This window comes from Ambystoma mexicanum, chromosome 1q (assembly GCF_040938575.1).
Source record: "Ambystoma mexicanum isolate Mex_15411 chromosome 1q, UKY_AmexF1_1, whole genome shotgun sequence".
Lineage (NCBI taxonomy): Eukaryota > Metazoa > Chordata > Amphibia > Caudata > Ambystomatidae > Ambystoma > Ambystoma mexicanum.
Genome location: NC_090922.1, coordinates 668936868 through 668961221, shown reverse-complemented (window position 1 = coordinate 668961221; position 24354 = coordinate 668936868). Strand labels below are relative to the sequence as shown.

The window sequence follows — 24354 nt, the reverse complement described above, 5'->3', positions numbered from 1 at the left end:
TGCAGGGAAACAGTGTGAGGCGTCAATACAATAGGGTTGGGTAGAGGCTGTCTTCCCAGATATGTATGACAAATCGCAACCTACTAGTCACTTATTGCGAATAATCTTCCAAACACCACCCAGATCAACCTTAACCTTCAGGACGAGAATATTCAAGGGTGGGGAGGGTATTAGAAACCGACAAGCACATGGCAAACATCCTGATTGCAAATGTATGTGAAAGTAAAGTTTAATGAGTATCGCTGTGCTTAACTGTCTTCATCACATATATAAATATACACTGTTTACTTTTTGAGAGTCATTCTGTGAAAAAAGGCATGTGAAGAAAAAATGTTATGGCTTCATTTTAAAATGTGTGATTTTGTGGAGGCCTTTGTTTTACAAAATATTTGATTTTGGACACATCCCTCACAGGGGGAGACCTGGATACTTGTCACTTTGCCACCAGCCAAACATCTGCCCACCCCATGGGTAATATGGGTAATGTTGTGGCCCAGATCTTCTATAGAAGGGACTTGACACCAAACTGCAGGAGTTGGGCGGTAGAGACCGGTGAAAGAGCTCGACTTCCAGCTGAGGCCGACCGGATCGAAGTCCCAGCATCTGTCTCAAGCCTTTTCTGCTGGTTGAGGGGCAAGTCGAGCCTGCTACCCCATCAGGAAATCTGCAGTGCTGCATTAAGAGAGTTGAAATGGGCCTGGCGCCTCTCCCAACAACGATCCGAGCTGGTTTCCCACAGCTCTGGCGGCACCTTCCAGTGCAAAAAGAAAAGAGAAGTCCTCCATGGGGCCATTTTTTTAAGGAGGTATTTTAAAACAATTTGGGCCTCATTTTGAGTTTGGTGGAGTGGTAAAAAAGTGGTGGTAATTCCTTTTTGCAGTAGAGGAAATACTGCTGTTTTTGCGACTCCAACAAATCCAGAGTTGGGCCTTGAAGTTGCCCCGGCATGAGATTGAGACCAGTACTAGTGACGTTTAGAAATGTTCTGGGGAGAATGCAAAAGCCAGGAAAAGAAATAAGCTGGCTTTCAAAAATCCCTTTGCAAAAATCAATGTCCTCGACAGTACATTTCATTATAAGAACTTTCACATTTTGGAGTGGATGGGATGAAGCGACATAGGGAATTAAATGGTCAAGATGAAAGATTATCTTTCAGGCCATCCTCCACTTTAAAGCCAAAAATCTGTGGAATTACATGGAGTCAAAAAATGAGGACTAACACTGCCCTACCACCACTCGTAATCCCATGGTAAACCCACGGGACCAAGTGGCGGTAACAGTAAACGACTTTTGTGGTGATTTGGAGCAAATTCCACTGAATTACTGCCAAACTCAGAATGAGGATCCTTGTGTTTATACAATTACCACCATTCCCATAATGAGACATACAGTGTGTGTATATGCTGCTATGTTATCGAAATGAGGACACAACTGAATAGCGTAGTGAAGACAATAAATGCTTCAACAATCTTGCTTATTGTTCAAGTGCCCCACGCCCAATGATTGGCAGGGATATGCATTGTGGATATTCACCTTGAGGGTATGCATTGGAAGATCAGCAAACACACAAGTTCCCCAGGCAAACCTTCCCATACCTGTGCAGCTACATCACTGAGGTCTGTAGCTATGTCAACTCCACTGTTTCCGGCTCCAACCACAAGAACTCGCTTTCCCTGGAACGCAGCTGGGTGCTTGTATTCTCTGCTGTGCAAGTATGTGCCTTTAAACCTTTCCAGCCCTGTTGGTAGAAGAGTTATGTATATAAACAAGGGAGTGCAAAATTCACATAAATGCCTGCTCAGATGATGTAATCCTTGCACATAACTCAAGAGCTAGTATGGTGACTTCTCTAGCCATTGGCTGAGACAAAAAAGGGTGTGTTCTTTTCACAAAGTGCACCGGTATATCTATACAAAACACCGAACTAAATAAGTCAATAACTAAATAATTATTGTAATATTTTGTATGCCTCCCTTAGGACCTACAGGTTGCATGTGAAGGGTTACGTGCCAACAATTACCTTTAGAGATACAGCCCCAGGTGCCAACCCAGTGGTTGTATTATGGGAGTGGTTTTGTCCTCCACATGAGAACGTCGACTTAAGCATATGATTAAATGTTTGAAACACCCCTCACCCTCAGCACACCTTAGATGCAAAGATCTCAGTTGGGAGTGCTGCACTAGTGAGTCTGCTTTGAAGGTGGCTATTGTGCCTGAAGGCTATGGCTCCTATTTTGGAGCAGACGGTGTTGTTGCACCACTATGTGAGGAAAAGTCAAACAAGGATAGGGGGGAAAAAAAGAACAAAAGCAAAAGCTGAACATTGACAGTTTGATACAACTTTGGCCATTTTTCATGAGTCACTGCTGAAGATACCTCTGCCGCCTCTCTCCCAGAGCATTATAAGAATGTTCACATTTTGGAGTGGATTGGATGAAGCGACGTAGGGAATTCAAGTGTCCAGATGTCTTTCGGACCATCCTAAATTATTAAACCTTTTTTATTATTAAGAGAGCACCTACACCGATATCTTGCCCCTGCCCAGTGGAATTCGCAGTTCATAACCTCACATGTGATAACATATGATATCATAAAGTGCTTAAGTGCATCACTAATATGGACATCACCAATACATTCAATGGTGACCTACTGAAGCTGATAAACTCACATACTTTAACAGTGCTATAGAAAATTAACCCATACAAAGAATGATTATAGAAGGGAAACCTTTTCATTCATAATATTTAGGTTTCTAGTAGCAATGCACCCAGGTGATCAAATGATCACTACATAGCGCAAGAGCTAGAGAAAGGGCAGCTGGGAAGATAGGAGGGAATAGTCCACATTACCAGGCAAGAGAGAAACTGATTGTCTTCGTGTCAAAGATGGGAGCACGGGGAGTTCCCTAGGGTGGGAATTTGAACATCAAACCCTCTGCGTCCTGGTTGGTTTTAGAATCTTGCAATGTTTAGAAAGGCAGAGTCAGAAGATCTAAGAGCTCTTTCTTGGTGGCAGGGCATGATTCATTTCTTGAGGCATGCACTTCCTTCGCTTCACTGTGGATTGCGTTGTGGGTCAGGTTTAGAGGCTTGAATTGGATTTGAGATGTGGCCAGTGGAGCTGGGGAGGGTAAGAGGTGCAACCCTGAGACTTAAAACTGTAGAAAGGCCTAGCAGCTTTTTCTCTCCATATCTTGAAGTTCCTATATGGCGGTTGGCGGGAAACTGGAGCAAAGGTCGATCATGGATATGGATGGGATTGCTCCTAACTTTGCTGTGTAATTTGGCCCCTATTCTAACGAATGCAAACCCTCCTGCACACCTGATGATTCATTTGCCCCGCAGGCTGTCAAGGAACATGCAGCATCCATCTCCTCTCAACTATTATTACAGAGGTTTTCTGGTTGAGGTGGGGCAGAACAGTGAGGCTGGACCCATGGGATGGGAAGTAGGCTGATGCAAAGGTACAGTTAGTTCACACATCTATCCGTAGATGATACACTAAACTGGTAGTAGTGAAATATACACACATTTATTAAAGTATACATATATCTCTATATATAACTATACTTATGTATAGAGATATATGTATTTCTCCACTCCTGGTGAAGGGATCAGGCCAGTTCCAATGCAACGAGTCTGAGGGCACAGGGGGGCACAGCAGAAAGGCACCCACAAAGTTTGTCACCGCAGCTGGGCAACACATTGACCGCGCATACTCAGGTTCAGGCCTACTCTCTTATTTCTAGGACCTGGGAATACAAGGTGTATGAAACACTGCAGGAGAGTGCCTTATACCCAGAGCTTACAGACTCTGAAGATTGAAGTCGAAACTCGAGACGGTGGTGGTTCCAGGGCAAAGGTCCTGTACTAGCTGGTCAGTTCACTGAGTGGTCCAGGAACACTTTCGAAAAGGCTTGCTTACAGGTTAAGCAGGAGGTGCGGAGAATAGATTGTCCCACTATTCCAATGGCTCAAAGCCTCCTTTTCGGCCTTCTAGGTTCGCTCAGAAACAGGAGGTCAGACGGGAAAACAGGGGGGTCAGGGTGCCAAACCTTACAGCGGTCAGTTCACCAGTGGTTCCACAGAGCTTCTTCTTCATTTCAGGTTACTTGGCTCCTTTACTAAATGCGGTGTGGACTCAGATCGACCTAGAATGGGTGTAAGATGCCTTCTCTTATCCAAAATCTCCTTTGTGCCAAAATGAAAAGAAACCAACAGGAGATCTGCTCACATACAACCATCCCAGACGTGGACCAATCATGAACCATGGTGGACCCAGTCAGCCCAGCACACCAGACATTCTGGAACCCAGGTTGTGTGTTGGAACTAGCCAGCTCCAGCCCACATCCTGCACGCACACACAAAAGGCATACAGAGGCCTGCAAATGCTTTTGCTCGACCTGGGGAAGGCAAAGGGACAAGACAGCCGAAGGACAGAACAAAGGACCTTGTGGCATGGCCATTTTAGGCACTGACCACTGTCGTGGGGAAAACGCGGTAAGGACCATAAAAAAAGAGTTGGAAATACATAAAAAGTAACAGAAGACACACGGTCTTTACAGGGCACACATATACATTCATCAACAATCCTTTGAGGGTGTCTAGGGCCTTAAAAATGAAAAAGGGACCCCAGCACACTGTACTGTAAGGTAATTTGTGCATTGATACAAGGTTACTAAAGAATAGCAACAAAGTGAAAGACTAAGGGAAACAAAGTCTCCTGGTACTCACAGTATTAAGGGCATGTCAGTTTCCCCATTACATAACTGAGCAAAAGCCCAGCAGATCACAGCAAAAGGCTGGGCTCCACTGGCAAAAGTCAGGCTAGTATAGTCAGACAGCAGAAAAAAGTTGGGGGTTCACAACTGGAGGGAAAATTACCCATAAATGGAAATCTTTCCTAACACTCATCCCTCCCAGACCGAGGATAGGGGGAACTAATCCACCCCTGGATGAGCTTCTTGTTCAGGTTGGTTAATCATTCTGGACAACACATCGGCATTGCTATGTTGGTCACATGGCCTATGCTCAATGGTGTAGTCAAACCCTTGCAGGCTTATGGACCACATGAGCAACTTAGGATTCTCTCTCTTCATGTCCTTGAGCCACTTTAAGGGCCCATGGTCAGTTTCCTTAGGACCCACACAACAGAGAAATCTTCTTTCTCTACTGTGGAACCACCTGAGCTCTCTGTCCTTAAGCTGGCAATTTATCAATGCAATCGGGTGTTCCTTGCCTTTCTCATCTACCTGTGATAGTACAGCACCTATCCCAGTGTCAGAGGCAACTGTCTGCACAATAAAAGGTCTTTTGTAGTCAGGGACCCTGAGAACAGGGGCCTGGCACACGGAGTATTTTAAGCCATTGAAGACCTTCCCATACCCCTCAGACCAAGAGACCTTCTTGGGTTTCTTAGGAGGTGTGAGAGCAGTCAGAGGGGCAGCTATGGTATCATAGTCTGCCATGAAGTTTCTGTAATATCCAGTGAGACCTAAGAAGGCTCTCACTTGGGTTTGTGTAGGGGGAGTAGGCCAGTCTTGTACTGCTTGTACTTTACTGGGTAGAGGCTGAATCATCCCTCCACCAACTTCATGTCCAAGGTAGACCACTGAACCTTGACCAATCTGGCAGTTGCTGGCCTTTATGGTCAGGTGGGCCTTCTGAAGAGCCTGCAACACAATTCTAAGGTCCTCCCAGGTGGCACTGAAACTGCTATATCATCCAGATATGCAAGACAGAATTTACCCAACCCATTAAGGACATGATTCACAAACCCCTGAAAAGTGGCAGGTGCATTCTTTAACACAAATTACATTACCCTGAACTGGTAAAGACCTTCTGGAGTTGAGAATGCTGTCTTCTCCTTGGCATGTTCTGCTAGGGCTGTTGTTTGCCAATACCTTGCAGTGAGGTTACATGTGCTGAGGTACTTGGAGGCACTTGAGGTATCCACCAGCTCATCAGTTCCAGGCAAGGGGTGTGCATTTGCATTGGTGACAGCATTCATGGCCCTGTAGCCCACACAGAACTTTGGCTCAGAGGAACCTGCCTTTGGTACCAGAACCACAGGACTGGACTAAGGACTACCAGATGGTTCAATCACCCCAGGATCTAACATCATGTTGACCTCCGTCTTGATGTAAGATCTCACCTTTTCTGACATCCTGTATCCACTACTCTTAGTAGGTGCAATATCTCCTGTGAAAATATCATGTTTTCACCAAGGTCTCAAACCAGGAGCTAGGGAAAACAAGGGGGAGAATTGCCTTAGCAAACTTCTCGCCTCATCTTGCTGACCAGAAGTCAGGTGAGGGGCCACTTTGAAACCCTAAATGGAGCTGTCTCAAGGACTGCCCTGGAACAGATCAGGAAGAGGTTCTGACTCTTCCTCTACATCCGAAGCCAACAACAGTGCAGCTATTTCAACCCTAGGGATGAAAGCCTTCAGTGTATTCACATGGAACACTTTTGGAGCCTATCCAGCCCTTCCAAGCTCCACTAAATAGTTTACCTCACCCAGTGGCTCCACTATTGACTGAGGGCCAGGCCATTTATCCTGTAAAGCTCTAGGTTTTATATGGTTCAGGATTAGGACTTGCTGGCCTTGTATAGGTTGAAAGGGAAGCCTTCTGGTCATGCCAGTGTTTCACCAGAGCTTGCTGAGCCTTCAACTTATCACCAGCCTGTGCCATCAGGAGGACCATCCTCTTCCTTAAGCCGAGCACATAGTCCACTACATTGGTAGTGATAGGGGGAGTAGGCATCTTCCACCCCTCCTTGACTATAGCCAAGGGTCCCCTGGCAGGGTGACGAAAAAGAAGCTTGAAGGGGCTTAAGCCAACCCCCTCTTGAGGTACCTCTTTGTAGGCAAAAAGTAAGCATGGATGAAGGAGACCCCATGTTCTCCTCTGGGGCTCTTCCAGACCCCAATGATGCTGTTGAGCGTTCTATTGAAACTCTCAACCAAGCCATTGGTTTGTGGGTAATATGCTGAGGAAAACTTGTAAGTAACCCTGCACTCCTTCCACATGGCTTGCATGTACTTGTTTGTTTGTTTGTTTATTTATTTATAGCGTGCGCCAGAACAGAAAGTATCCGGGCGCGTGTGCAATAATACTTTAAGCTTACGAGTTACAGTTACAGATTTCACGTAGATACAGGATACACTGACAACAGGAACATGATTAGCCTACAAGTTTGTACACAGAGTTATAACAGAGTTATATACACAGGTATTTGTATACACAGTATACATTGACAGTTAAAAAGCAAGATGGAGTAAGTGGGGGAGATGAGCATGTAAGTATGTGTTCAGCTACAGATTAACAGATGGGTAAGGCATAAATAGTCCTGGTGTCGGTCAGTTATAGGTCGTTTTCTTTGAGCCATTTAATACAGTTAAGTCTGAAGTGTGGATAGGATTGGTCAGACCTTAAGAGGATGGGAGGGAGTTCCACAACTGGGCTGCTTTGACAGGGAAGCTGTTGCCTCCGGCATTGCTCAGTTTAAATGGGGGCACAACTAGCTGGTTGGTATATGCTTCTCTGGTAGGTCTATTGGAAGTTCTTCTTTTGAACCTTTCTGTTAGGTATTTGGGGGCTAAATCATTAACACTTTTGAATGTTGGTGATACTGTTTTAAGTTTGTGTCCACTGTAGAGAGCCAGTTCGATTGTGTTCTGATATCTGAGATATGCTCTCTTCTTGGGATTCCTAAGGCGGCTCTGAGGGCATTGTTCTGCAATGTTTGGATTGTTTGCAGCATGTGTTTATTAGACCCTATGTATAATGAGTTACAATAGTCCAATTTGGATAATACCAGAGCTCTTGATAGGGTGAAGCAGCTGGTAGTGGACAGGTATAGTTTTGCTGCTCTAATCAACTTACAGGTGTATGCGGTACTAGAGGCCATCGCACTCACCTGCTTTGTTAGAGAGAGTCAAGTCGAGGTAAAAACCTAATGTTTTTACCTCTTTTGCTACTTTAAAGGTGTTGCCATCTATAACAAATGACGAATAGTCATCCTGCAGTCTTTTGATATTTTGTGTATTCCCCAGTATGATGAATTCCGTTTTGTCATCATTCAGGCATAGACCATGACGGGCCATCCATGCCTGGATGATGAGGTATATCTTATTCACCAAGGCCAAATCCTGTTCATAATCCCACGAAAGTGGAATGATAATCTGAGTGTCATCTGCATAGTTAGTGTAGGTGACACCCAGAAGGTCCAGATCATCAAACAGGGGCTTGGTGAAAATGTTATACATGGTAGGAGAGACGCAGGAGCCCTGGGCAACGCTACATGTGATAGATACTGGGTCAGCCGCTGCAGAGGTAGAGAAGACCCTCATAGTTCTACCACTTAAGAACAACTTTATCCATGCAATGGCATGTGTGGAGAAATGGGCTGCAGATTCCAGCTGGGTACAGAGCACATCATGATCTACCAAGTCAAATGCAGCTGAGAGATCCAGTAGGAGGAGTAAGGCTGTTTTTCCAAGGTCTCTCAGCTTATCGACCTGGGTTTTGAGATCGATAAGCACAGTTTCGGTACCGTGCTGAGGCCTGAAGCCTGATTGTCTGGTACCTAATAGTTGATGCAGCTCCAAGTATTTTTGGATCTGTAAGTAAGCCACTCTGTCTAGTATTTTTAACAGAAATGGTACCGTTGTAATTGGCCTGTGGTTAGTCGGGAAGGACGGGTCCAAAGTTTGCTTTTTAAGGAAGGGGAGGACCCATGATAGTTTGAGGTTGTCTGGTATCGTGCCTGATGCAAAGGAAGCATTAATGAGTTTAGAAATAAATGGGGATAGGTCTCTGGCCGCATCTTTTATCAGTTGGGCTGGGCATTTGTTGCCTCGACAGTTGGAAGGTTTGAGCGAGAATATTATCTTTTCAATCTCTAAAATAGTTACTTTGGTAGAAGTAGGTGGTTTATCTCTTTGATTGGTTGAAGGAGGAATATTTTGTTTCTTTTTCTCAATTTTATTTTGGAGTCTAGCTATTTTGTCATTTAGCGCTTTTTGCACGTTGGAGCACCACGTTTTATTTTAGTTGCAGTTGTCCCGAGCAGGGATGGGGTTTTCCAGTTCCTTTAGTATAATGAATAGCTTGGACATAAAGTTGCTGCCACTATCAGACACAATGGGGGTCATTACGAGTTTTGAGGTAAATAACTGCCCTTACCGGCATGGAGCAAATACTGTGTCCGTGTTGCTCCAAGCCCGCTATTAGAGGGCGATTACGAGTACGTGGGCAAGAGCTTTGCGCCTTGCCGGTAACGACCTTACCGCCCTGCCGCTAAAGGCCGAAAAATCGCCCTTACTGGCATCGTGCGAAGTGCAGATAGCTCCACCGCCATCCATGCCTCTGGCATTAGCGGTTACCGCTATCAGCGGTGACCGCTAGTAGCGGTCACCTCAAATAAGCAGAACCGGAAGTAGTGTCACCTCACAGGAATGGGAAAGAGCACGGTGGCCATCTTTAAAAACACAATCCATTGCCATCCTCTGTCACCAGGACCCATATCACCACCACACCTGTCCCAACATATACTTGCAGCATATTACAATGCCCAAGGCACTAAAAAAAGGTGCTGCGCGCTCGCGCAAGTAGCGCTTCTCAGAAGAGCTCAACATGCTGGCAGATACCTTGGCAGAAAATGGGGATGTTATCTTCTCCAACGACATTCGGTGACCTGCACTGATGCAGAAAAAAGAGATATGGGCGGAGGTGGCGTGGAAAGTGAGTGCCATTGGCACCACCCCGCGCACAGTGAAAGATGTCCGGAAGCGCTGGGACGACCTGCGCTTACGCGTCCGTAACATCAACTTTGCTAACCGTAGCAAGGGGATGGCAACAGGTGGTGGGGCTGCCTCCCCCATAAAGATGACTCACTGGGAGGAGACCTGTGCGAGCACCATCGGGATGGAGGCAATCGAGGGAGTGGGGGATATGGAGCGTGGAGCCCCATCATCGGCTGATGCAGGTAGGTGTCCCAAATGAACCACTGTAAAGAATAACATGATGATGTCCCCATGAACTGACAGTGCAATGATGCAAAGCAGGGTCCACCAGACACATGTTCGCAAGACTACCTAAAGGCAGTGCACAGCACCATCTTGTCCACATGCATGATGTACCCCATATATGTTTCATGCCAGACGCATCCCTGCATGACCCACCCAAAACGCAAGCAACCCGTATGTCACTACCCCAACGCCAATTACCTGCCTTTCCATAGATATGCAGCTACCCCAATGCATGCCTGATGCATGTAGACCCATCACTAATGCTCTCCCTCTCTTGGTCCCCCACAGGCACACAATCTGAGAGTGAAGATCAGGATCCCAGGGAGGATGCTGCGACACCAGCCAAAAAGTCCAGGGGCATGGAGGGGGCAAACCGTTCCTCAACATCCAGGGGAAGAGGGCAACCTGGACTACAGTGCAAGCCCAACACAACCCAGGAACCTACAGCACAAATGTGCATTAGGGACACCACCACAGCACCCACACCAGCCACATCCACACAGGAGCCAGTGGCTGAAGGCACGGTATCCACTACAAGCAGTACTGTCGGGGAGACAGCTGCCACGGCAGCTGTGTCAGATGATGAACAACACACTCCGACAACCGGAACACCTACTGCTACAGGCCCCCAGCAGTCACCCCAACTCTCCCCACCCAACAATCAGTATGCCAGCGGCCATGAGCTGTCTGCGGTGGAGTCCTGGCCAGGGAGCTTCAGCCCCACGGGGAGCATGCATGAGGCCCCAACCATTCCGCATGCACCATCAACATCCGCCAGTGTCCGGGACAGGCAGGAGGGGATCAGGGTAATACAACAGCGCCAGGAGGAGCTGACAGGGCTGGTGACCCAGCACATCACCGAATGTGGCCAGGCAAGGGAGGAAATCAGGGAATGTGCAGCATCCCTCAAATCTGCCACTGAGTCCACTTCCAAAGACATATGTAGCAAATTGGCGGCTGTGAGGCAGGTCCTCACCCAAATGGTGGCAGCATTGGAGGCCCTGCGGCCCACACAGGTGGTTGAACAACCAGGCACCTCCTCAAATTCCAGCTCCAGACAGACCAGCCCCCTGCATAGGTCTGGGCGGAATTTGCGCAGGTCAGACAGGGGTCCACCCGATGCTGCCAGTGGAAAAGGGGTGTAGGTGCAGCCTGCCATTCCGACTCCTGAAGACTAATGGTGCATGCAAGTGCACACCATGTGTGGCGAAGTTGAGGGGGGAGGAGGAGGGGGGAGAGGGTGTGTGGGGAAGTTGAGGGGGGAGGAGGGAGAGGGTGTGTGAGGAAGTTGAGGGGGAAGGGGAGAGGGTGTGTGGGGTGGAGGGTTTGTGCACTTAATATGTTATATTTCTTCAATACACCTGTTGTGAAATCAGAATTCACATGAGCGGACATTGCTTATTGTGTACGTGTGCTTTATTGGTGAACAGTCTACAGTGTCCATGTCCCTGACACACCCAGTGCACTGAGTCCCACCTCCATGTCACACTCCGCATCCATGTGTGCTAGAAACATTGGTTAATCAAAGTCTGACGCACGGCACGTCCCTCCTGTGCATCGTTGCCTCCCTGAAGTGCAGCCCCATCTCCACCCTCCTCATCCTCATCATCAGGTGGTTTCAGTTCAGCATCAGGGGGCAGAGCCACATTCCGTCTGATGCACATATTGTGTAGCATGACACATGCTATGACGATCTTGCCCACTTTCTCATGCCTGTACAGGAGTGCCCCACCAGAACTGCTGAGGCAGCGAAACCGTGCCTTCAAAAGGCCAAATGTCTGCTCAATCACCACACGGGTAAGTGTATGCGCACAATTGTAGTCCTCTTCATGCCTGTTCTGCGGGTTCCGGACTGGTGTAAGGAGCCACCTCTTCAAGGGATAGCCTGCATCAGCTGCATGTGTGCAACATGATTATGTGTACATGATCACATCATATGGGACCTGTATCAATGACACCATAGCATGCATTTATTTCCTGTTTGCACCCACATTTCCATGCATGAATAGAGCCTCATGATGTAACTGCAATGTGTGAATTCATCTGATCGACAGGTGTACGTGGCATCGTCTAGTGGGCGCAGGGGTGTCCTATTCCTTGTGAGTGCTCATGCACTGTGGTAGTCCACGCCGGCTGTTCCCATGATCTGGGTGATGTGTAGTCAATTGTATGCTTTCATCCTGTCACCGTTGATGGCAGACTCATGATGATCTCACTCTGCACGACAGATGTTCACATGCTGTTTTGGTGGACCTCTGTGTTGGTTTAGGGGTGTGTTCATGTATTTTGCCCTCATGTGACTCCTTTGCATGCACTAATGGACAACTGTCCTTTTTGATGATGGTATTTGGTGCTGTGCATTGGCCATACTAATTGCCTGTCACTGCATTGTGTTGCGGGGGCTACCGTCTGATTATGTGCAGTGTACATGTTGATGGCTATGGAATGGTTGCAGCACTGCATCATTTTCATAGTAGGGCAGCTTACGTCTTGCATTTTGGGGTCAGGTCCAGTCTGGCCTGCTTTGGGGTATGAGCATGGTCCATCCTCTCAGGTACTCTCTGCCAGGTGACGTATGCATCTCTGCCTCCACCCCCATCTCAGCCAGGTGAAGTATACACCCCCCCCCCCATCTCAGCCAGGTGAAGTATGCATCCCCCCCCCCCATCTCAGCCAGGTGAAGTATTCATCTCACCCCCCAATCACCTACCCACATTGCGATCCCATGAGCCTGACATACAACTCACTGAGTAGCCAGGATCTGTGCCCTGCATGTCGCTCCATGTAGCGTCGTATCGTGGAGTTCCGCATGACAATTGAATCATGGGTTGATCCGGGAAATCGGGCACAACAATGTGTGATGATCTTGTTTGAGTCACATACCATTTGCACGTTGATGGAGTGGTATAACTTACGGTTGCGGTACACTGCCTGCATGGCATGTGGGACCACCAATTCAACATGGGTGCAGTCGATGGTGCCAATGCAACCAGGGATGCCAGCCAGGGAATGGAAACCAAGTTTGGGTTGGAGATCTCCTGGGCTGTCCATGGTAGGAAAATGTGGTCGCCTGTGTGCTTCAGGAGGGCATTGAGCACTTGGTTCAGCATATGTGAGAATAATGGTTGTGATATGCCATGCATCTGTCCTACTGTGTGCTGGTAGGTGCATGTGGCCAGGAAATGGAGTACAGATACCACCTTCAGTAGAGGGGGGATGGCGGTACGGATGTCTATGAGGCTGGCAATGTCGTTATGTATCATGTCCACAATGGTGGTGATGGTCTCCCGGTCCAGACGGTACAGGGTGTGGATCTGCTCAGGGGTTAGGCTGAATGGATTGGCTCTGATTCGAGGGATTGGGGGCTGCCTGTGTGGTACAACTGCCTGCAATGGTGATGCAGGCTGTGCCTACCTCACCATCCTTCCCCTCCTGCGTCTCCTCTGTGCTGCCTGTTGTTGTTGCTGGAGTTCCACTGCAATCATATCCTCCAGCCCCAGCATTGCTACTAGTATTGGAATCATTTTTGTGTGTGACTGGGTGTGGGAAGGGGTGGGTTGTGCTCCTTTTGTGCTGGCCCAGTCTATATTGCCTCCACCTGTGATGATTGTGTGCACATGTGGCAGTTGGGAACACTGCACATGGCCGTTTACGGGTGGTCCGCGATGCCGGTATTCGCTCCATGCCGGTAAGGTACTTTTCTGTCATTTGTAGGCCGTTATTAGCATGCACGCATTACTTGTGTTCAGCTCCTGTTTACGCCATGCCGCTATTGCCGGCATGTGAAGTCACGTGCCCGCGCCCATGGCGCTATTAGAGGCAGCGTTATTTACGGCACCGCTAATAGCGGGTTGGTGGTTCATAATGGACCGGAGCGGTAAACGATGCCGGTAATCCTTTACCGGCATCGTTTTTCCCTTACCTCCAAACTCATAATGAGGCCCAATTTCTTTAGGGAATCCAACCCTAGTGAATATGCCAAGCAAAGCTTTTGCAACTGACTTGACAGTTACAGTCTTTAATGGGATGGCCTCAGGATACCTGGTGGCATGGTCGACCAGCATCAGGATAAACCTATTGCTTGAGGATGTCTGAGGGTCAAGGGGACCAACAATATCAATCCCTATCCTTTCAAATGGTACCCCACAACTGTGATACCAATGGACCATGGATTGTTGTGCCACTCTTCCCAGATATGTGGCAGGTGTCACAAATCCTGCAGTTACTTTCTACCTGGACCCCCATCTTGGGCCAGTAGAAGTGAATGGCCAACCTCTGCTTGGTTCTCTTGGTGCCAAGGTGACCAGCAAGGGGGACTTCATGCACCAGCTACAAGAGGAAGGGTCTTACATGAAGGGGAACCACAAACCTGGTCTCCTTCTGTAGACTCTGTGGGCTCACTGCACAGGAGCCCACCTTCCCAATAAATCCTATGCGTCAAAGGAGGTTCACCCTCAAGGAGCAGGCCTGTCTCTTTCGGCCTTCCAAAGATGTCACTCACGTTGGCACTTACTAAACTCAGCCCTGTCAGGACCACCTTCAACCGATAAGCTAATAAGCTTTGGAGTGCAGGATGATAATGGGGATTGAGAATTTCAGGCAACACCTCTTACTTGTCAGGTTCAGGTGTTTGGCCAACTACCTCCACCTCAGGGGTAGGTGAGTTAGGGTGAATGCTTTCTTTCCCTCTCTTGTCTCTTTTGACTCCTTTAGCCTTGGGTTTCCCCTTTGGCGTGGGATTTGCCTTTGTCTTGGCTATGGCAGGCCTTGCTTGTGACCTTGTACACTTCCTCTCTGTTGTGTCACCCACAAAACTTAAGTCTCTGAGATCATTCCCCAGCAGGACCTTACCTGCAACTTGCCTCTAAATTCTCACTGGAATCTGTACCATTGTACCATTTATAGTAAGATCGACAGGCATTACTGGGAACTTGATATGGGGGCCACCAGCTAACTTGGTGGGCATCAGGGGAGCTCTGGCAAGCTCCTCTGGGCTTACCAAAGTGGAATCCACCACAGTTCTACTGGCCCCACTATCCCTAAGGGCAGGAGTATCTACTCCATTGATTAGCACACTGTCCTTAAAGTAGTACTTGGTATTGTCTGGAATGCAAGCATAAGCCTCTGAGACTTTAGGCTCCCAGGAACCCAGGGAAACTACCTCAGATTCTTTACCACTGGGGAAGGCGTGTGAGGAGAAGGATCCCCTTGTGATATCTTCCTCCTCATAGGAGGGGAAGGCCAGACCCACAGAGTTTGACCTTACATCTGGGGTCCCCTTTCACATGGTCATTTGTTCCAAAAGCCACAGAATATCCACTGGGTCTTGGAACATAGGGAGGCTTACTATAACCTCTATGAACATTCTCTTGGGACTCACCCTTGTTTTTCTTTTTGTGGCTCTTTTAGAAGGAAGTTTTATCAGATCCCGCACCCACCCTATCTTTGTTCTTTTTCCCCTCCTCCAGCTTACCAGGAGTAGTCTTGTCCTTATGGGACAGTCTGTGTGACACCCACAAATCTGCTGCACTAGATAGAATCTTAGAATCTATCTCCTTTGAATCATCCAAGTGGTGCTTAAGCTCATGGGATCAAGATGCAAAAAATGTGTTCAAGTATGACTAAACATATATCCTGAAAGGTGGTGACCTATAGCCTTCAACCCAGTCAGTCAGGTTTTTCAAGGAATCAGTAACATGTGACACCCAAGTGTCAGCTTCTTTCTTTTTGTACTCTCTAAATCTCTTTAAGTATTGAACAGGAGTCTTCCCAAACTTTAATATGAGAGTTTGCTTACATTTTGCAAAATCTACTCCATGAGTCTTAGACATTTCCATAATGGCACTGCAGCCAGAATAGGGTAGTGGACTGAGCAGGAAGGCAATCTGGTCAGCATCCACAACCTCCTGTACTTCACATGCATACTCAAATGCAGTTAACCAGTCCATGATGTAATTCTTCTCATCATACATGCTAAGCACATCTTTAGGATATCTTGGATGAGAGGAGGACCAAGATCCAGATCCAGATCCCTTAGACGAGCCAGTTGTAGCCTGAAGCCTGGCCAGATCCACTCCAACTGGTGATCCCTGTCCTTTTGTTTTTCTGCCTGCTCAACTCTCAGCTTTACCATGCTAAACTCAAGCTCCTTCTGCTTAAACAGCAGTTCTTGCATCTTGAATTCAAGCACGGCTTTAGCATCAAAGCTGACAGATAAAACATGGGACTCTGTATCATCCCTGTCTTCATGGACCCAATGGACAAGTTCAGCTGTCAGTGAGAGTAGCCCCACCACCTTCTGCACTCTCATCCGAAGTAATGGCATTGAGTTGCACCTCTTGGCAATCCATGATCCTTTGGATCATTTCACTTTTAGTACCTTGAGCAGATAAGCCCCTCTCTGTACACAACATTCTGAGTGTTTCACACTTGGAAGAATTCAAGGTTATGTTGGTTATTGTTGCCATATGTTAGGATAGGTCTTTAGCCTTTACAGTTAAGTTACTACTAATGTCACTATGTGTCCTGGGTAAGTGTAATCTGAGTACCTTTACCAGTGCACAATACTGGGTAACTTTGATCCTATGCCACTCTGCCACCAATTTGTTGATATGGAATTCTGAACTCTGACCGGGTGGGCAGAGGCTCAGAAGGCCAACCTAGTTTCTTGGAACACGGTAACCTTCTGGACAAGTCAGAACAATCAAGGAAGCATTGGCAGCTGTCAAGACTAGCTCTCAGGAGGGGTGAGGGTGATTGAAAGCCCACAATGAGCACACACAGTAAACAACACCACAAATGACTCCCAGGCAGGTCTATATATTAAAAATACATATACATTTATTATAGGACTTTTAAGTCAAATACAAAGTAATCATTCAGCAGCATTAACAAAACCAACACAGCACTAACTATGAAACTGTTAAGATGGATTTCTGAACTCTGTCCTGGAGGAGCAGAGGTTCAGAAGGCCAGCCTAGTTTCTTGGAACAGGGTAACCTCTGGACAAGCCAGACCAATCAGGCTAGCGATGGCAGCGGTCAAGACTAGGTCTCAAGAGGGGTGAGGGTGACTGAAAGCCCGCAATGAGCACACAAAGCAAGGACGCTTACAAATTACTCCAAGCAGGTGTTATATTAAAAATATAGACACATTTATTACAAGGCCTCTGTAACATTGACCATAGTAAAGAATCACGGTAAAACTCAAGTAAACCAACACATCACAATCAAATACAATATATATACAATTACCGAAGGGTCTAAAGAGTTAGAAGCACGAAATATGCAGACCACCTAGATGGGGAGGAAAACAGGCAGTGCAAGTTCGCCTTCAAAGGCCACCTAACTAGAAAGAAGTCTGAGCCCTACGAAGAGCGGAGCCTTGTGCTCAAAAGTACCTGCACACGCTGGTGCCAACGGGCCAAGGGGAGTCTCTTCAAGGGAATCAGGCAGTTCAGAGTGGTGAACGAAGGAGGGCAAACAGATCTCTGCTACTCAAGCGCGGCCTCCACTTGCGGGCAGAAGCAGAGCGCGAGTGCGAAAAAGGTGTGCTGTTTAACACAGCGAGGAAAAGCTACGGGCTACTGCAGGAGGGCGACCGGTTCCTAACATTGCTACTCACCGGTCCCCGAGGCAGGCAGACCCAGGCTTCTCCGCGTCCTTTTCAGTGCTGGCAGGTTCAGATACAAGCAGGGGATGTCTCAGCGTCGTGTAGATTCCGCGGCAGCAGAAGTTAGAGTTGAGGATGTCCCAAACGCAGTGAACCCGCACAGATTGTTACCACAGCAGGGCAACAAAGCGGCTGGGTGTATTTCAGCCCAATGTACACTTCTCACTTCAGACCTGGGAATGCCAAGTGTACGAATCGTGTGAGAGTGTCAAGGACTCAGAATACAGCAGCAACCCGACGGCGGTTACAGAGCAAGACTCCTGGGTAAACTGGTCAGTCCACTGGATGGCCCAGAGATGCTTCCAAAGGCTTACGTGCAGGAGATGATGAAGATGCCGAGAATAGTTGTTCCCACTATTCCAAAGGGTCGAAGTACCAGCACAGGCCTTCTCGTTCGATCAGAGGCAGAATGGTTTCACAGGGCGACAGCAGTGCAGAGGAGCAGTCCTTCAGTGGGTCACCAGCGATTCCTCGGTTCAGCCACTTAGTTGCAGGATTCTTTGCTCCTGTATCCGTCGTTCGTGAGAACTCAGGAGATCGACATGGTAGTGGTGTTTCCAGCCTCCTCTTATCCAGAGTTCCCTTCGCGCCAAAACAGAGAGGACCCAATGGGAGATCTGCTCACAAAACACGCACACCATACGTGGACCTATCACAGACCACTGTGGTCCCAGGCATTCAAGACACACTAGACTCTCTGTCACCCAGGATGTGTATTGGGACCAGACATCCCACCCCACATCCTGGAGGCTCACACCAGGCCTGTAGAAGCCCACTAAAGAATCTGTGTTTCGCGGGAAAATACATGCCCAAATAAGGAAGGCCCTGGGTCGGCTCGACCTGGGGAAGGTGAAGGGGCAAAACGGTCAGCGGGCAGGACAAAGAGCCTCGTGGGCTGGCCATTTTGGAAGCCAGGCCACCATTTTGGGATAAGCGCGAGAAAGGCGCTTAAACAGCCAAAAGGAGCTCAAAACACAAAGAAACGATCGCTGCCACCAGTCCGTCCGTGATTCACTTGCACCGTTCGTTAACAATCCAAACAGAGTGTCTAGGGCCTGTAGAGTGACTAGAGGCCCAAGAGAGCAGTAACTTAGCTTACAGTGCCCTCTTGTGTCATGTTGCGCGTAAGCTGCAACATGAGAAAAGAACTACAGAAAACAATGTTTCCCGTACTGACTGTCTTAAGGGCATGTCAGTTTCCCCGTAAGAGAGGAGTGCGGCAGAAGGCTGCGCTTCTCTGGCAAAGTCTAGATCAGGGTGAAAACAACAGCAAAAAGTTTAGGGGTTGCCACATGGAAGGAAAATTACCTACAATTAAGAAATCTTTCCTAACAGAAACATATATACAGTAACCAATGGCCTAAAGGGATATTACACAGTACAGATCCACAACCTCCAAAGAAAGGGGTCACACAGTGCGAATATGTTTTAGGTAGTACTTCATAGTTCAAACCCTAGCTAAGAGGCAGTCCAGTCCCTAAAATGAGTGGAGCCTTGAGCTCAAAAATACATTTGGTGCTGGTGGACGCAGTCATGCAGTTAAGTTTAAAATGGGGTCTATTCAAGGGGCTGTAGCAACTCAGGAAGTTGTGTCAGGCAGTGAAGAATATGTTCCCACTATTCGAGGAGGGTCTCCTTAAGTGGGCAGAAGTGTATCCAACAGTTGGGAATAGCTTGGTAGCGCAGGCTACCTCGAAAATGAAGAGTGGCCCTCAGGGGAAACGCATAAGTAAAAGTCTAGGGCCACCGGTAAGGGATGCAAGTACTTACCAACCTTAGGCGCACTCCGGACTAAACCTTGCCAGTCCAGTCCAGATCCGTCGCAGGTTCAAATCCTGCAGTTGTGTGGCTCTGCAGCTTTCAGGGGCAGCATTTCGGAGTCGATTCCGTGTTGGGACAGTGGCAATTTTCCCACTCCTGGCGAAGGGATCAGGCCGGTTCCAATGCAATGAGTCTGAGGGCACAGGCAAGGTACGCACAAAGTTCGTCACCACTGCTGGGTGTTACAGTGACAGCGTATGCTTGGGTCCAGGCATACTCTCCTAATTCCAAATCTAGGAATGCTAGGTGTAGGAAACTCAGTAGGAGAGTGCCTTATACCCAGAGCCTACAGGCTCTAAAGGCTCAAGTCGAAACTTCGAGACGGCAGCGGTTCTAGGGCAAAGGTCCCATACGAGCTGGTCAGTTCACTGGGCGATCCAGGAACACTTTTGAAAAGGCTTGCTTACAGGTTAAGCAGGAGGTGCAGAGAATAGATTGTCCCACTTTTTCAATGGGTCGAAGCACTCATACCAGCCTTCTAGGTTTGATCAGAAACAGGTGGTCTGACCGGACAACAGCGGGGTCAGGATGCCAAACCTTCCAGTTGGTCACCAGAGGTTTCACAAAGCTGCTTCTTCATTTCAGGATACTTGGCTCCTTTACTAAATTCGGTGTGAACTCAGAAGATTGACCTGGAATGGGTGTAAGATGCCTTCTCTTATCCAAAATCTCCTTTGTGCCAAAATTAAGAGAAACCAATAGGAGATCTGCTCACATACAGCCATCCCAGACGTGGACCAATCATGGACCACAGTGGTCGCAGTCATCCCAGCACACCAGCTATCCTGGCACCCAGTATGTGAATTGGAACTTGCCAGCTCCAGCCCACATCCTGGGCACACACACACAAGGTATGCAGAAGCCTGTGAAAGCTTCGGTTTGCGCTGGGGTCTGCATGACCAAATAAGGAATTTCCCGGGTCTGCAGGGCCTGGGGAAGGCAAAGGGACAAGATGGCCAAAGGACAGAACAAAGGACCTTGTGGCATGTCCATTTTAGGCACTGGCCACTGTCTTGGGCCAAACGGGTTAAACACGGTATGGACCATAGAAAAGTATTGAAAATACATAAAAGCCACCAGCTCTGTCCAGGGGACACTTGTACATTCACCAGAAATCCTTTGAGGATGTCTGGGGCCTTAGAAATGAAAAAGGGTGTCATACCTGCACCATGGGTGCCTACATTGGCGATCAATATGGACTAATTGTTATTCATGTATCTACAGAAAACTCTTGGATCAACCTCTATTCACTTTTTGGAACTTATTTCCCATTTGCGAGACTTTGGTGTTTTTTTATTTTACCCAACTAACTACACTTACCACAATGCACTTGGCTATAACTATCTATTCCTGGCCATTCCTATTCGCCATCATCGGAACTACAATCCCCAGAAGCCCTAGGGATCAGCTCCGCTTCCACCAGCTCAGGAACAGAGAGGGAGGAGGCAGATTGTATTCAGGTGTGCTGATCCAGGTGCGGCCAATTAGCCTGCCTCTGTGCTGGGCAGGGCGGTATAAAAGCTGCTGCCTGCAGGGGCTCAGTCTCTTGCATTAAGAGTCCTTCCAGCACCTTTTTGCTTCGAGCTACGAATCATTGTATACGGTTCCTCCTCACTCCTGCTTTTGATTCCAGTGCCCTGCCGGGCTCTCTGCATTGCAGCCGATCACGCTCTGCTGCTTCCTACCCTCCACCTTTGCCCTTGCGGGCTCCTGCCTTGCAGCCGATCACGCTCCGCTGCTACCTTCCACCCTTGTCTTCCAGGCGCCTGCCTTGCAGCCGATCACGCTCCGCTGCTACCTTCCTCCCTTGTCTTCCAGGCTCCTGCCTTGCAGCCGATCACGCTCCGCTACCTTCTATCTATAGCCCTCGTCCGCTGGGCTTCCAGCCTTGCAGCCTACTTCAGTCCTCTGCAGCCTTCTACAGTCATCGGCCCTGCTCCTCTGGGCTCACTCCTTGCTGCCCGGCCCCTCTGGCTACTTGCCGCGCAGCCTGCTTCACTCCGCTGTCAACAGCCCTTGTCCTCGGGGCTTCCTGCCTTGCAGCCGATCACGCTCCGCTGCTTTCTACCTACAGCCTTTGTCTGCTGGACTTCCAGCCTAGCAGCCCTCTACAGTCCTCTGCAGCCTTCTACAGTCAGCGGCCCTGCTCCTCTGGGCTCACTCCTTGCTGCCCGGCCCTTCTGGGCTCCTTGCCGTGCAGCCTGCTTCACTCCGCTGCCCTAAGCCCTTTCCCACTGGGCTCCCTTCCTTACAGCCCTGCTCCTTTGGGCTTGCTCTTTGCTGTCCTGCACCTCTGAGCTCTCTACCTTGCACCCTACAGTCCTCTGCAATCCACAACAGTTTACCTGCATTTATTACTTTCAGTTATTGCAGTTCCCCTGTTTCCTGACTGCTGCTCCCTTGCTTCGTTCCTTGTTTTCAACCCTCTGTTCTTTATCCCTATCCAATCCTGTTATGCGGCTTTCCCTTCATTTCCTTCTGCTAGTTTGCTCATCGACTTCCTTTTTCCTGGATTTGTCTGTTATTGTCTTCTCTTGTATCGTTTGTAGACCCCTTTGTACAGAGCTTGTCTGTTGGTTTCCGGCAGGCAACCTCTGCCCCTTCCCTTGTCTCGTTTCTGCGTTACAGACACCCACAGCTGTTGTTCCCAGCCATGAGCAAACAGCGTGGGCCTCTGTTATAGCAAACTGTGCAGAAGGCTGGAGTTTTTCCTAAGGTCCGTGGAAAACTCTTTCCCATATCTGCATACACCCCAAGAGGGAATCCATTCTGTTGTACCTATTTTCCTTGCTACACTTGCCTACTCTTTGTTTTCTTTTACTTTCAGCTGTGTGTGTACTTATCTGTCCACTTTACTTCGGCACAACCACCCAAACCCTACCTGGGTGCCCTGTGCCACTGTTAACAGAGTGCCATCCGTGACAAAGGGACCCCAGCGCACTTTACTGTAAGGATGATTGTGCACTGATAAAAGGTTACTAAAGAAAAGCAACAAAGTGAAAGTCTAAAGGAAAAAAAGTATCCTAGTACTGACAGTCTTAAGGGAATATCAGTCTTGTAATAACAAAAATGAGCAAATGCCGCCCAGCAGAGTACAGCAGAAGACTAGACTCCACTGGCAAAAGTCAGGCTAGGATGGTCAGGCAACAGCAAAAAAGTTGGGGGGTTCACAACTGGAGGGAAAATTACCCATAAATGGAAATCTTTCCTAACAATCACAACTACAGAAAACTGTCATGAATTTAACAGATGGAGATTTTTACAACCATTTTACAAGATTAACTTTTCTTGCCCTTTATCACTCATCAACATTGTAATTTCTTCTCTGTGAGTAAGGCTTGATTTACTTCTATTATTAATAATTGGGACTATTACAAGGCAGTACTTAGAGGACAGATTACATATTTTGTAGCTAATAAAAAGCAAACATCAAAACAAGAATCTAACACAATTCTGAAACTACTGAAATCTCTCGTATCCCAATATGTGCGTACTAATGCTCCTCTAACTCTCAATGACATTATTAAACTAAGACTTCAGTATAATAATGTCACCGCACAATACTGCCGTGCTAACATTTTAAAATATAAAGTAAAAATATACCAATTTTCTAACATAAGAAGCAAAACACTTGCATCATATCTTAAAACTAAAAAGGAAAGCACCAGAGTAGCCATATTAAAGATCAGCCAGGGGATAGAAAATGTTCAGATAAACAAATACATCAGGTTTGTCTAAATTCTATCAAAACCTATATTCTTTGGAATCTCTTCCCAACAATACTCATAGTCATGACTTTCTTCAGCAAGTAACTCATTCTACATACCCGGGAGTAGATCTTGCTTCAGTTATTTTTCTTATTGTTCCCAATGAAATTCATAAAGCCATAAAACACCTTAAAAAAGGTAAAGCCCCAGGTCTGGATGGTTTTCCCATTGACTTTTACTCTCACTTTAACAAAACTCAATGAAGTCTTCTCTCATTTCATTGCAGCAAATATAGCACAAGGATCCTTTTAAGAAGCTATCCTAATTGTTTTCCCTAAGCCTAATGTAGATCCGGAACTTCCTCAAAATGATAGACACATTTCCCTCATAAATACTGACTGCAAGATTTTCGCTAAGATTTTGGCAAATAAACTCCTTCCATTCTTACCTAATGTATTTAAAAATGTTCAGGTAGGATATGTTAAAGGTAGACTTTCCTTGTCTAAAATACAGCTTTTTTTCAGACATAGTAGACAAAGTCACAGATCCCTGTGCTGCCATTGCCCTAGACTTTGAAAAAGCTTTTGATAGAGTTGAATGCAACTATCTGTTTGAGGCCCTCAAATGGCATGGTATGGGCACCCCTTTTTCTCTCTATGATTAAAGTGTTATACTCAAATCCTAAAACAGTCATTTTTCAATAATGATCAAATGTTTTCGTAGTTCCCCTTGTTTAAAGGTACTCGGCAAGGTCGCCCTCTTTCCCCACTTCTTTTTATCTTGGCAATGGAACCCTTTCTGGAGGCAATTAGACAAGATAGCAATATACAAGGTATTAAAGCTGGGGGAATACAAGTTAGAATAGCGGCATATGCTGATGATGTATTATTGCTCTTGGAGAACCAGGATATTACATTAAAATAGTTGCTAGACATTATTGCACATTTTTCCAGAGCATCTGTTTATAAATGAAATGCAGACAAATCTGAAATCACCTCTGAACTTACATTATACTAGACATCATACCCACACATTTGGCATGAAGTGGTGTCCGAATGGTATAAAATATTTAGGCATCCATATTTCCCCATCTATTAAGAATGTCATTAACCAAAACACT

General features: G+C 47.3%; 1 protein-coding gene across 4 annotated transcripts in view; it reads right to left on the bottom strand.

Annotated features, from left to right (window-relative positions):
- LOC138535053 (dimethylaniline monooxygenase [N-oxide-forming] 2-like) overlaps window positions 1-24354 on the bottom strand; it is a 500693-nt gene that overhangs the window by 320038 nt on the left and 156301 nt on the right. For all 4 annotated transcript variants that reach the window (XM_069641268.1, XM_069641267.1, XM_069641266.1 and 1 more), the window contains exon 4: window positions 1596-1738. In XM_069641268.1, the coding sequence (XP_069497369.1) occupies window positions 1596-1738 (143 nt within the window). The remainder of the gene's footprint in view (window positions 1-1595; window positions 1739-24354) is intronic.